The sequence below is a fragment of the Ahaetulla prasina genome, chromosome 9 (genome assembly GCF_028640845.1).
Source record: "Ahaetulla prasina isolate Xishuangbanna chromosome 9, ASM2864084v1, whole genome shotgun sequence".
In the NCBI taxonomy this organism is placed as follows: Eukaryota; Metazoa; Chordata; class Lepidosauria; order Squamata; family Colubridae; genus Ahaetulla; species Ahaetulla prasina.
Window position 1 is genome coordinate 13,188,909 of NC_080547.1, and position 13,434 is coordinate 13,202,342.

A 13,434-nucleotide genomic window follows, 5' to 3' on the forward strand; every position below is an offset into this window, starting at 1 on the left:
ATAGATGATTCTGTGAGTTAAACTTAGGTCTTGTCGAAGGCGACGGAGTTCCACGTTTTCTAAGCCTAGGATTTCAAGTCTGGTGGGATATCGTATTTTGTTGTTTTCAGAGGAATGGAGGACTCTTTTTGTAAAATATTTCTGGACTCTCCCCCCCACCAAATGTCGAGTCCCGGCCGGGGCTTGATAGCACCTTCTGCACATGCGCCTAGTCTCAAAAACATGCCCAAATAAGTTGGCAAAGAGCCAGAGCAGGTGGGCAGGCCCACCCTCGATTTCTGCTACCGGTACGGGGGAACCGATGCAAACCAGCTAAAAGCCACCTCCGGTTGGACACCTCCTGGAGTTCTAGATCAAATTCTGGGCACGTCATGTGAAGAAGAATTTAGACAAATTTGTTAGACAGACACCTTCCTTGCGCCTCTGAATTCTTTTCACTTGAGTCGACCAGAGTTCGAGAAACCCAAAAGGAAAACAAATGGCATTGAAACAATAGGTGCTAACGAGCAAATGAAGAGACGTGTGCAGGCTGACTGTTCGTATCAGCTGAGAAGGGATGAGAACTCTAAAAGGGTGATGACTGAATCTAAGGTTGAGTGGGGAGGAGGGGGGGAGTAAGGGAAGACATATTTCAAACCCATTGGATGGCTGGAAGACCCTGGGGGGGGGAATCGACACAATAGCCTCCTTATGGAGAAATACAACTTAATTGGCTGCCATCCTTGCTGAATCCCAAATTGCTTTATTGGTTTAAATAAGAGTAACAGATAAACAGTGGCAGAGGGAGCTGGCAATTAAACGATCCAGACAAATGTGGTCCTCAAGCAAGATTCAGATGAAAAGCTGACAAGACAGGAAGAAGTCAAGGAGGTTCTTTCAATGGCATGGGACAACTCGTCAAGGCCAACTGGTCATGGTTAATTCGCTGCGACCAACTCTTGCTCTTGAGACAAGGCATGGCAGGATTCCCTTAGTGCCTCCTATTTTTGTCCTCTACCATCCTCTGGAGTCCATTTAAGCTCACGCCGACTGCTTCAGTGACTCTATCCAGCCACCTCATTCTCTGTTGTCCCCTTCTTCTTTTGCCCTCAATCTTTCCCAGCATTGGGCTCTTCTCCAGTGAGTCCTTCCTTCTCATTAGGTGGCTAAAGTATTTCAGTTTCATCTTCAGTATCTGGCCTTCTAAAGAGCCTAAATGTAGAACCTTCCTTTTTTCACTATTGGATTTCATTTTGTTAGATAGCACCCAGTGTTCAGTTTAGATAGTGGGGTGACTGTTTCATGCATTGAAATTCTTCTCTTGCTCCCCACCCTTCCCTAAATTGGATGTGCCTGGAAGGAGGTGATGGATAGAAAATTGTTTGGATTTGTTAATGGGATCTCCATTGCCTTGAGCAACTCTGCTGCAGAACATTTTCTCTAAATCCTAAAGCCCCAAATTCTGCTTCTGGGGAAACTGCCCTTGATCGTCTTGTCTAATAAAAAAAAAATGTTTTAAAAAAAACATTTACCAGGCTCAGACTGGTAAGACAGTCTGTTATTAACAGCAGCTGCTTGCAATTACTGCAGGTTCAAGGCCCAAGGTCGACTCAGCCTTCCATCCTTTATAAGGTAGGTAAAATGAGGACCCAGATTGTTGGGGCCAATGACTTTGTATATAATATACAAATGGATGAAGACTATTGCTTGACATAGTGTAAGTCGCCCTGAGTCTTCGGAGAAGGGCGGGATATAAATGCAAATTAAAAAAAACCCTGCAAGACAGTGGACAATGGATTCAAAAATCTAAGAACTGAAACAAATGTTTGTAAGCCGCAAAGTCAAAAATCCCAATCAATAGTGTCATGTGCTTCCTTAAGATCTACAAGAACCATTTGTGGCCACTAATAAGAGATTGTTAACAGCACAGAAACAAGGAGAAGAGAAGACGTGGAAACATTGACTAAAAGAATTTTGAAGATCATGAGTCAGACAATGGACACGATGACAAGAGAACAGAGGCCCACCAAGATAAATTTGGTTTTAACCTGCTGCTGGTTGGTTTGACCTTGGATTCGTTCCACATAGCATTCAGAACAATCTCTGGAAATCTGATCAATCCGGCAAAAAGCTAAGGAATTTGTGCAAAGCATATTTCTCACTCCCACAGGTACTTTTCCAAGAGGCAACTGGACTTTCTGGTTTTTCTTTGAAGAAAGAAAGCTTTGGGGGGGAAAAAAGCTTCATCCAAGAAGCTTTTTCAGCTCTGATTAAAGTCCATCAGCTGGACTTTAAAGAAGCTTCGTGGATGAGAAGCAAAACGTCTTCAAAGAAAAACCAGAAAGTCCAGTTGCCTCTTGGAAAAAGCACCTTTGGGACAACCAAGACCTGGATGACTGAAAATCTCCACAGACATATATTTCTTACTATTATTTTGGAAAATGCATTTGTCCAAAGGCTTCACAAATCATCATTTGGTCAGTTGAGAGCAAAGCCCTGTCAAGGATCTTGAAGATGAATCAGAATTGTTTATTCTAGATAAGCTCAAGCTCTAAACCTTTTTGAACATCATATCCAAACCCTTATTATTTTCATGACAGCTGGGTGTGTGTCCTGACACAATCGGTAGGTATTCTTAAGGGTTATAGTGTTTAAATGGGAGGAAAGTTATGGCAAATCTACACAGCATACTAAAAAGCAGAGATATCACCCTGCCAACAAAAGTGCGTATAGTCAAGGCTATGGTTTTTCCCAGTTGTGATGTATGGCTGTGAAAGTTGGACTATAAGGAAGGCTGAGCACCAAAGAATTGAGGCCTTTGAACTCTGGTGCTGGAAAAGACTCCTGTGAGTCCCTTGGACTGCAAGGCGATCAAACCAGTTAATCCTAAAGAAGATCAACCCTGACTGCTCTTTAGAAGGCCAGATCCTGAAGATGAAACTCAAATACTTTGGCCACCTAATGAGAAGGAAGGACTCACTGGAGGAGAGCCTAATACTGGGAACGATGGAGGGCAAAAGAAGGAGGAGATGGCAGAGAATGAGGTGGCTGGATGGAGTCACTGAAGCAGTCGGCATGAGCTTAAATGGACTCCAGAGGATGGTAGAGAACAGGAAGGCCTGGAGGTATGTTGTCCATGGGGTCACGATGGGTCGAACACGACTTTGCAACTAACAACAACAACAAATGGTAGAGGTGACATAATGTGTGGGATTTTGAAGAGGAGACAGATCTCGTAACCCCAGGGGGAATTGTTGGAGAAAGATATGGGATGGAGAGTGGTTCATTTATTTTTAAATAATGGAACTTTAATCATAATAAGAGACTGAGAACAATGGTGAGCAGGAAGTGGCATTAATTAAAGGTGAAATCTTAGTCATAGCATGGGGAGGAAAGGAAAAGTGGCCAGTTAATCTCTTGATAATGATAACAACACTATAAAAAATGCCGAAGGTGTTGAAGTTGGTGACATTAAAAATATAGTATATGAGACAGGAAGAATAAATAGAATTAATTAGGTGCCATTGAATCTAAGTTGAGTTGTCAGCATGGAAATTGTAAACTCTCTTATAGAAATAATGGAAGCTTTTCGTGTAGGACGTTCCTGGAGGGTTTAATGCAAAGATGCTCAAACTTGGTAACTTTAAGATGGGTGGACTTCAATTCCCAGAATTCCCCTTATTATCCAGAAAAATATGCCCCACATGCCCTGTTGGCAAGGAACCCTGCTGGCACAAAGGTTAAATGCAGCACTGCAGGTAAATTGGAATTCGATCCTGACCGGCTCAAGGTTGACTCAGCCTTCCATCCTTCCAAGGTCAGTAAAATGAGGACCCAGATTGTTGGGGGCAAGTGGCTGACTCTATAAACTGTTTAGAGAGGGCTGTAAAGCACTGTGAAGCAATATATAAGTCTAAATGCTATTGCTTGCTTGCTTGCTTGCTTGCTTGCTTGCTTGCTTGCTTGCTTGCTTCCTTCCTTCCTTCCTTCCTTCCTTCCTTCCTTCCTTCCTTCCTTCCCAGTGGTTAGAATGCAGTATTGCAGGCTAATTCTGCCCACAGCCAGGAGTTCGATCCAGACCGGCTCAAGGTTGACTCAGCCTTCCATCCTTCCAAGGTTGGTAAAATGAGGACCCAGATTGTCAGGGGCAATTTGCCAACTCTGTAAACCACCCAGAGACCACTATAAAGCACTAGGGGGCCGTATATATGTCTAAGTATTATTGCTATTGCTAGTCACCTCCAGATTTGACTATGGTAATGAGATATATATCTCAGATATATATATATCTCAGATATATATATAAAGGCTGTCCTTGAAGAACATCTTGTAGCTTCAATTGGGCTAGATATAAAAGAAGGACTAAAAGAAGACTAAAAAGAAGAGCAGGGAGAAGAATCAAATATAGCAGTCTGAATTTCTTGAAAAAGAGGTAGAAGACAACCTATCTTGAATATGTTTATCTGGATAAAGCTGGCATTATCAAAGACAGACATCAGCCGAGCGCTGCCAGGTGGGCAACTGATTTCTAGTTAAAATGGCAATTAATCCCAAGAATATTCTCCTGCGAAGCTTTGCTTCAGCTCCTCTCACTCCGATGCCTTTATTTCTTTTGTTATCATGGGAAAGCTTTAGCACGGAGGGTATTTTTAGCACATGGAATGGATTAAATATTCCACTTTATCAATAGGCAGCCTCTGCATGGATGCTCAGATAGTTAAACTGTTTATCCAGAATGTAGGAAATAGCCTTGAAATCGGAATTTCCAATGAGTGCAGCGTAAACAGGTGCAAATGTTCTGGGTCTGTGTGTAAAATCGGAAATGGAGAAGAATCAAAGGGTTGCAAGTATTTACTTCTTGTTGAGATCAGATTTACAAATGCAGAAAATGGGTATGGCCAAAACTGGAACATACAGTAGCGGCCAAAATTGTGGAAACCTTTTGGGAAAAGTGCATTTTTGAGGTTTGATGGCTAATAACACCCCCTTTTTTTGGAGGGGGAGTTTCAAGATGATCCTATTCCACTGCTGGAATGGCCTGGGAATAGTCCAGACCTTAACTGAATTCGAAATCTATGGAGCCGACTAAAGAAACTTGTTAGGCAGAAGTAGGGGTGAAATGCTCCCGGTTCAGACCGGATCGCCTGATCCAGTAGCAATCTTGGCTGGTGGTTCAGAGAACCGGTAGCAATCGCGGTGCGAGGCTCTGCCCACCTGCCTGGCTATCATTACTTCCTGGTTTTAACCAGCAAGTAATGTGTTTTGTACCCTTTGCGCACGCACAGAAAGGTTTTGCGCACGCGCAGAGAGTGTGTGTGTGCATGTGATGCACGCATGCACTTCCAAGTAGGTAAGGAAGTGATAGATTTCACCCCTGGTCAGAAGCAACCCAGCAATAAAACCCAGTTAATAGAAGCAATCCTTCAATCTTAGTTTCACATTAGAACAGATGCAGAACTAAAAGACTTGATTCACTCCATGGGAAGACGTTGTAAGGCCATCATTCATGCTAAAGGTTACCCAAGTAAGTATTAACTAATTATTTTTTATATCTCGTTTTTTCTACATGTTTCACTTTTTTTTATATACTGTAACGGCTATTCTAATAGCAAATCCTTCACAAAAGTTATTGCATTACATTCTTGATTAAATTAGCTTTCCATTGATATATAGTTTTATGGTACTGCTGCAAAAAACTGGGATGCGGTGGCTCAGGGGCTAGGACGTTGAGCTTGTCGATCGAAAGGTCGGCAGCTCAGCGGTTCGAATCCCTAGTGTGCCGTGTAACAGGGTGAGCTCCCGTTACTTGTCCCAGCTTCTGCCAACCTAGCAGTTTTGAAAACACATAAAAATGCAAGTAGAAAAAATAGGGACCACCTTTGGTGGGAAGGCAACAGTGGTCCATGCACCTTTGGCGTTGAGTCATGCTGGCCACATGACCACGGAGACATCTTCGGACAGCGCTGGCTCTTCGACTTTGAAACGGAGATGAGCACTGCCCCCTAGAGTCAGCAACAACTAGCACGTATTTTTACCTTTACTGCAAAAAAAAATAGTGGTGTTATTAGCTAGTTTTAGAAAATACACTTATCCCAAAAGGTTTCCACAATTTTGGCCACGACTGTACATCTCTGTAGATTTGCAAGGAAAATTAGCGTTTCTATCCATCCGCTGGGATGTTTTAAGTCGGATCGATAAATATAAGTGTTCAAGATGATTTGGACAGAGGGGAATGCCATTTCAGCGATTGGAATCCCGAGATAAAGACAGAATTAAATAAATATTTTGGGGAATTGTAATTTAGGAGGCATTTGGGGGAAGGTCTCCTTTCTCAGTTTCCCATAATGTTGTTACACTGAAGAAATTAGCGACTGAGACACATAGATATTGATTCGTTCATCCGTATCCCAGAATAGATACGTTCTTTCTACTGAAACTCTTTAAGTCCCATATTTAGAGTAAATATTTGTGGTTAGCTGAGAAACATATGACAGGATGAAAAAAAAAATATTGATTAAAAGGAACAGACGAATAGCCACTCTTGCAAGTGTATCAAAATAATCCGGGATTTGAGGTTAAAGTAGTTTTTCTTAGGAAATATAGCAGAAGCCAATGGGTCAGACACAACTTCACAACTGACAACAACAAATAGCAGAATCTAGTATTAATTAATTCTCTGTAAGTGTGACTCAGAGCAAATTAATGCGCTCACGGAATATAACTGTACAAGGTTAAATAATATCTTTAGAACAGTTTTGATCTAGGACATTTCATCAGAATTGATTAATTGTGTAGGCCGGAGTTGTTCTCGTGTTCCGCTTGCTTGAATAACATTGGAGAGCATGTTTTCCTAATAAAATCTGATACGTCAAGATCACTTGCAAGACACTCTCAAATAGTGGTTGCAAAATATTTTAATTATTTCTGGATAAACACGGATCGTTATTGTACCTTATCAACCTTCTCTCTGGCTCTTCTTCAGATGCAAAGCAGAGCAGCTTGCAACGTAGATTAAAATCAATTAAGAACAATAACATCAAATTACAGATAATAGAAACAGGAGAACTCCATTTGACAGCCCTCCAATAAAAACAACTCTGTAACAGATCATAATAGGGGGGAAAATAGATATCTCAGAGCAAAACCAGACTGGGAAAAATAACGAATGGGCTTCATTCCATGCTAAGTTTTCCTTAAAAAGTTAATTCTGGAATTGACTTTGATATGTAAATCACAATGGGGCTTCCTAAGGAGAAAGTTTCACAATGATAGTGCCATAACTAAAAAGACCCTGTATGTTGTTTTTTTTAAAAAAAGATCCATATAATCAGTGGTAGGATTCAAAAATTTTTTACGACTGATTCTGTGGATGTGGCTTGGTGGGCGTGGCATGGCTAGATGGGCGTGGCAGGGGAAGGATTCTGTAAAACCTCCATTCCCACCCCACTCCAGTAGAGGTTACTGCAAAATCTCCATTTCCTCCCGATCAGCTGGGACTCGGGAGGCAGAGAATAGATGGGGCGGAGCCAGTCAAAGGTGTTATTTACCGATTCTCCGAACTACTCAGAATTTCTGCTACCAGTTCTCCAGAACTGGTCAGAACCTGCTGAATAGCACCTCTGCATATAATACTGCATATAGTCTAGATTATATCTCTGGTATTTTCTTGTGTTCCAAAAGCCAACACCGTTCTAGGCTGCATAAACAGAGGGATAGAATCAAGATCACGTGAAGTGTTAATATCACTTTATAATGCCTTGGTGGGGCCACACTTGGAATATTGCATCCAGTTTTGATCGCCACAATGTAAAAAAGATGTTGAGACTCTAGAAAGAGTGCAGGACAAGAAGCAACGGGTGGAAACTAATCAAGGAGAGAAGTAACTTAGAACTAAGGAGGAATTTCCTGACAGTTAGAACAATTAATTGGTGAAACAACTTGCCTCCAGAAGCTGTAAATGCTCCAATACTGGAATTTTTAAAGAAGAGATTGCATAACCATTTGTCTGAAACGTTTTAGGGTTTCCTGCCTGAACAAAGGGTTGGACTAGAAGACCTCCAAGGTCCCTTCCAACTCTGCTATTCTATTCTGTTCTGTTCTGTTCCGTTCCATTCTTCAAACCAAGCACCAAACCGGTTTAATTCTGATTAGCATGTAAGAAATCAGTCTTGATTAGTGAGATAGCACCACCTGCTACAATTCGTTCAGGGTCTTCGCCATCAAATGCATAAACTTTATTCTCCTTTGAGTGCAACCAAGAATTTACTTGTTTAATTTTCCTTTATTCTGTGCCAGGTTATTGTTTTTGGGATCAGCCTGGACTTTGGGTCCCAATAATATTTCTTCTCTCGGTTCCTTGTCTTCCCTTTTCTTCAGCTGTCTTCTGCCTTATTGTTCGATGCGGTCTATGCTGTGGTCAGCGCAGTCCAAGAACTGAACAGGAGCCAGGAAATTGGCGTGAAACCCTTGTCTTGCGGATCTGCCCAAATCTGGCAACATGGCACCAGTTTGATGAACTACCTCAGAATGGTGAGGATGGATTGAACGCGGAGGATTTGGGAATGTGGGTTCACCCCAGTTGTAGCGTGAGATAGACAGGAGTCCCGCTTACAGGTTTACCATAAAGTAAGGTTGTAGGGAATCAGTGGCTCAGGGTTTAAGACACCGAGCTTGTCGATCAAAAGGTCGGCAGTTCAGTGGTTTGAATCCCTAGTGCCGTATAATGGGGTGAGCTCCCACTACTTGTCCCAACTTCTGCCAATGTAGCAGTTTGAAAGCACATAAATAAATGCAAGTAGAAAAATAGGGACCACCTTTGGTGGGAAGGTAACAGTGTTCCATGCACCTTTGGCGTTGAGTCATACTGGCCACATGACCACGGAGACATCTTCAGATAGCGCTGGCTCTTCGGCCTTGAAACAGAGATGAGCACCGCCCCCTAAAGTCGGGAACGACTAGCACACATGTGCGAGGGGAATCTTTACCTTTACCTCAAGGTTGTAGGAGTAGATCATAGGAAGCATCAGAAAGGATCCTAGAAATTTGTGTAAATATCTCCCCTGAAGGAATCCATATCATCCCATGACAGTTTGTTCCATTTCTCTCTAGAACAATGTTTCTCAACCTTAAGGACTTTGAGATGTGTGGACTTCAACTCCCAGGATCCCCCAGCCAGCATATTGAAGTCCGCACATCTTAAAAGTTACCAAGGTTGAGAAACAATGTTCTGGAAGATCCCACCTAGCATTTGGCCTGAGTTACTGAAACCTGATCAGCTTGATCTTACTTATTTGATGGAAGTCTACCTGCCTCTTCTCATGCGTGCATTAGGAACAGGCTTCTCCTATTCCTCTGCCTCACTACTGTCAGCCTCTGGAGGCTCCGGAGTTCACACATCACTCCCCGATGGCCCTGGCCCCACCCCTGCCTTCGACACAGAGCCCTCATCTGGGCCTTCCCCAGCCTCCAGAACTGGCCCATGTTCTTCCTCAGCCTTATTGCTGTCCGCTGCCACCTCCACAGTGCTGCTGGCGGACCATACCACCTGTGAACTTCAACTCCCAGAAGTTGAAGCGGCTGGGGAATTCTGGGAATTGAAATCCACAAGTCTTGATGTTGCCAAGGTCGGACGATCCTGTTGTAGGCTTTACTGAAGATGTTTGCCAACTTTGATCCAGAGATAAGACCTTCAAAAAATGCATTTTTTTTAATGATAGTTCCTCCTGAGTCCATCATCTATTTGTCACACCTCCAAATGTCACATAGGCAACAAACTAAGATGTTTTCAAGTTCCTAGTGGGCCTGAATCTATGGTTGCTTGGCTGTGGGACAATGTCCTTTTAATGAAAGGATGTCTGTCAGTAAATACAAGTTGAGTCTCGTTTTGGGTTCGCCCTGCTGAATATGGCACAGGATATGATTCGTACCCTTCTGCACAAAAGAGACCTTTTGTTATCTCAGCCTTTGAGGATGGACAAATCACTCGACACGTCCATCACAAGCTCGGTTTGGGGCTTTGCATTCTGCTGGGGGGGAAAAATATGAATCTCTAACAGAAATTGCTACGGTTGTATTTTCTCCTGTGTGGGATCTGTATTGCCGGAAAATCAATAATCTAATGCTTTGTCAACAATTAGCAGAGTGTGGTTATCTGGATTTACCAGACCTTTGCGCCCTCGTGCTTCATGTTCACATAAACCCAATGTGACGCCTGGTGCCACCCAGCCATGTAATGGCTTCCCCTTCAAGTCCCACGCAACGCGTTTGAATTAAGCACTCACTTCCGACAGTGCAAACTCACAGCTATGGTGATGGGAAGAAAGGTCTCCACAGAGGAAGAGGGAGACCAGCTGTTGAGGCAGAAAGCAAGGTGGCTCGGTCACCACTGTTTCACAATGCAGGTGGCCTGGACTTTGTTAAGGGTAATCTGGGTTCACAACCAAGGTTGTGGACTGTTGACCAGAGTACCCTACGTGTGAAAACGACTGAGACTGGTTGTATACAGTAACAGTCACTTGCCAACAAACTGGGGTTTGATATTCCTCTACTTTTAGGGAAAAGGCAAAGTCATAGTCCAAAAACAATTCCAGGTCATAAACATATAAAGCCAGTCAGTCAGGGAAGTTACAAAGTCTTCTTACTAACGTAGACTTGCACAACAAACCAGGTCTTCTTTCAGTTCGGCAAAACACAGTTCAATTCACAACAGTCAGTATCTTGAGGAATCAGTAACTAGCCGTGATCAAGCAATGATCATAAAGCTCAAATATACAGTTGCAGCATGTCATTAGGTTACAATGCTGTAGCGTCCCTATAGATTCCCCACAAGCCATAATTTAGTAGTCCTTTTATACATTAGCTACAGAGCTCAACCAATCAGGATGCTTGCATGATGCAGCACAGCCTTAAAGCAATATCATGCCTTTCTACAAACAGACATAGTTAGTTTAGATATTGCCTGGACAGCTAGTTAGGCAAATAACCATTTCCTGATAGACTTCCTCTCCTTTCACCTAATCACATTGGTACCCTGTTCAAAAACTTCCCATCTTCCTTCCTAACCTGAAACTTTTCACAACTGTGAGGAGCAACAGACTTTTCCAGTAGTTTTCATAGAATTGTAGAATTGTAGGGCTGCAAGGGACCTTAGACCAAGATCCAAGATGTTACATGCAAGACTACCATGTTTCCCCAAAAATAAGACCCTGTCTTATTTTTTATTTTTTTTTGAACTCCAAAATAAGCGCTTGGCCTTATTTTCAGGGAGGTCTTATTATTTTGGGATGAACGGAGCAAGACGGGGCTCCTCTTGCCGTCTTACTTGATCTCCAGTTCTGTCTCCCTAACTCTAACCAGAGGAAATGGCAGGGACCAGTTGCACACGCATTTAAATATTTTCGGGGAGGGCTTATTTTCGGGGAGGGTTTATTTTAGGGCATGCACTCAAAAGCCTGATTGGGCTTATTATCTGGGGAGGTCTTTTTTGGGGGGAAACACAGTATGTTTTCCCTTCTGCCTTGACAGACATGTAGGGCTGTATCCTTCAGACTCAGAGTTTCTATCTGGCGCTGCAACTCACCCTCTCTTGGACAGGTAGAATTGGAAGGTCTCACTGGCCACATAGAGTTCAACAGCAAAGGTCAACGATCCAACTACGCGCTGAAAATCCTGCAGTATACCAGGAATGGCTTCAGACAGGTAAATGAAAAGACGTTTTCTTTAATTGCCCTTTGTCCTCTGGTTCAACACTACCTGTTTCTTTATGTTGTGACTTTTGTTCTTGTTGTCACAGTTCCTTGAAAAATGTCCTTTGTCTGGTTGGCTGTCAGTTTCTGCTGATTATAAGCAGGGGTGGGCTTCAAAAATTTTAGCAAGGGGTTCTCTGCCCAGTTGCTGGGTGGGCGTGGCCATGGTGGGCGTGGCCTAGTCGGCCTCCTGCACCGGGGTGGGGGGGCTTTTTGCCCTCCCTGGGCTCTGGAGGCTTTCCTTGAGCCTCGGGGTGATCAAAAATGGCCTCCCCAGGCTCCAGAGGCCCCTTCCCAAACTTCCAGTAGGCCTGTTTTTCGCCCTCCCCGAGCCTCCATGCGCTCCCTGCACTTACCTGCATCCAAAACAGGCCGCGTGGGGACTCCTGGGAGAAGTGGGGTGGGCAGGACCAGCCAGGAGTGGGATTTGGGGGTTCTCAGACCTGCACAGAATCTCCTGAATCCCTGCGAATCCCCAGCAGCCCGCCCCTGATTATAAGTTTGGAACTTCCTTTATACGTCTAATTAATTGGGGGTGGGGAAAACTCACGTGGTTCCTCTGTTGCTAAAATATGCAAGATAACTTTCTTGGGATGAATTTTATCCTAATGGAAAGAGTGCCAGATACAGGTATTATCTTTGCAAATAATGTACAAGCACACCTAGCATCCGCTATAGGAGATAGGAGACGCAAAAGGAGCAGAGTAAGAGCCAGCTTTAGCCTAGCATCTTTTGGGACAGCTTCAAACCTGACAGGGAGCTACAAATGGGAGAAGAAGTGGAATCAGGCGTCCTATGTAGAGGCAGCTTTAGAGCAATTTCCGTTTGAAGTGATTGTGGCATCTCTGCAGCCTTAAAATGACTTCCTTTCAAAAGTCTCTCGGCGCCTTCTCTAAGCAATTCCAGTTTAAATCAAATAAAGATTCCGTTCTGTTGCTTGGGGAGCTGCTCGCTCCGCTGACCCACGGCCGGCTTGAGCTGAATTGAACAGGCTCTTTCAACTCTACTTAAAATGGAGGAAGAGTTTAGCCTGACCAGCTTCTGTCTTTCTGTGGCAAAGCCAAGCTCTGCAAAGGGTCAGAATACAGAACAACAGAGCTGGAAGTCTGTATGGACTGTTTGGAGGTCGTCTAGTCCAGGGGTCCCCAATCTTTCGGACCTCAGGGACTCCTAAATTCATAATTTTAAATCCCACAGACCACTAATACGATCTGACTAATGACTGGCTGGGTGGGCGTGGCTAGGTGGTCATGTGACTAGGTGGGCGTGGCCAACTCGATATCGCTCACTTTGAGGGGCGTCTTGCCGCCTCTACCGCCCCTCCTCTCCCAGCCATTCCACGCCTGCCCGCCTGGGCTCCTTAGGACCCCAACAGGAAGCAGTTGTTGGAGCTAAGCAGCCACCACAAGAAAGAATTGGCAAAACAGCTGGCTCAGTTCAAATTGGATCTGACTGAGAAGGAGGCTCAGCATAAGCACCTCACTGAGGACTAGGAGCATAGGCTTTCCAAGCAGAGGGAAGACCTGCGGGAGTTCAAGGCCAGGTACCGGCTCCTGGAGGCTCAGCGGGCTGAGATGGTCAGCCAGTTCCAGGCCATGAGGCATTCTACTGGAACAAGGCCCTTGGGCTCTTTACCACCAGCAGCACTTCCCTCCAGCCTTCGCCCAAAGCCCCACACCAGGAGGCCGAAGCAGACCCCAAGTCAGAATTT

The 13,434-nt window shown here is 44.0% G+C and overlaps 1 protein-coding gene across 1 annotated transcript in view; it reads left to right on the plus strand.

Annotated features, from left to right (window-relative positions):
* Positions 1–13,434, plus strand: part of GRIK4 (glutamate ionotropic receptor kainate type subunit 4) — a 494,843-nt gene that overhangs the window by 382,583 nt on the left and 98,826 nt on the right. Inside the window, exons 9-10 of the mRNA XM_058194562.1 lie at positions 8,356–8,508; positions 11,572–11,676. Of these exons, the coding sequence (XP_058050545.1) occupies positions 8,356–8,508; positions 11,572–11,676 (258 nt within the window). The remainder of the gene's footprint in view (positions 1–8,355; positions 8,509–11,571; positions 11,677–13,434) is intronic.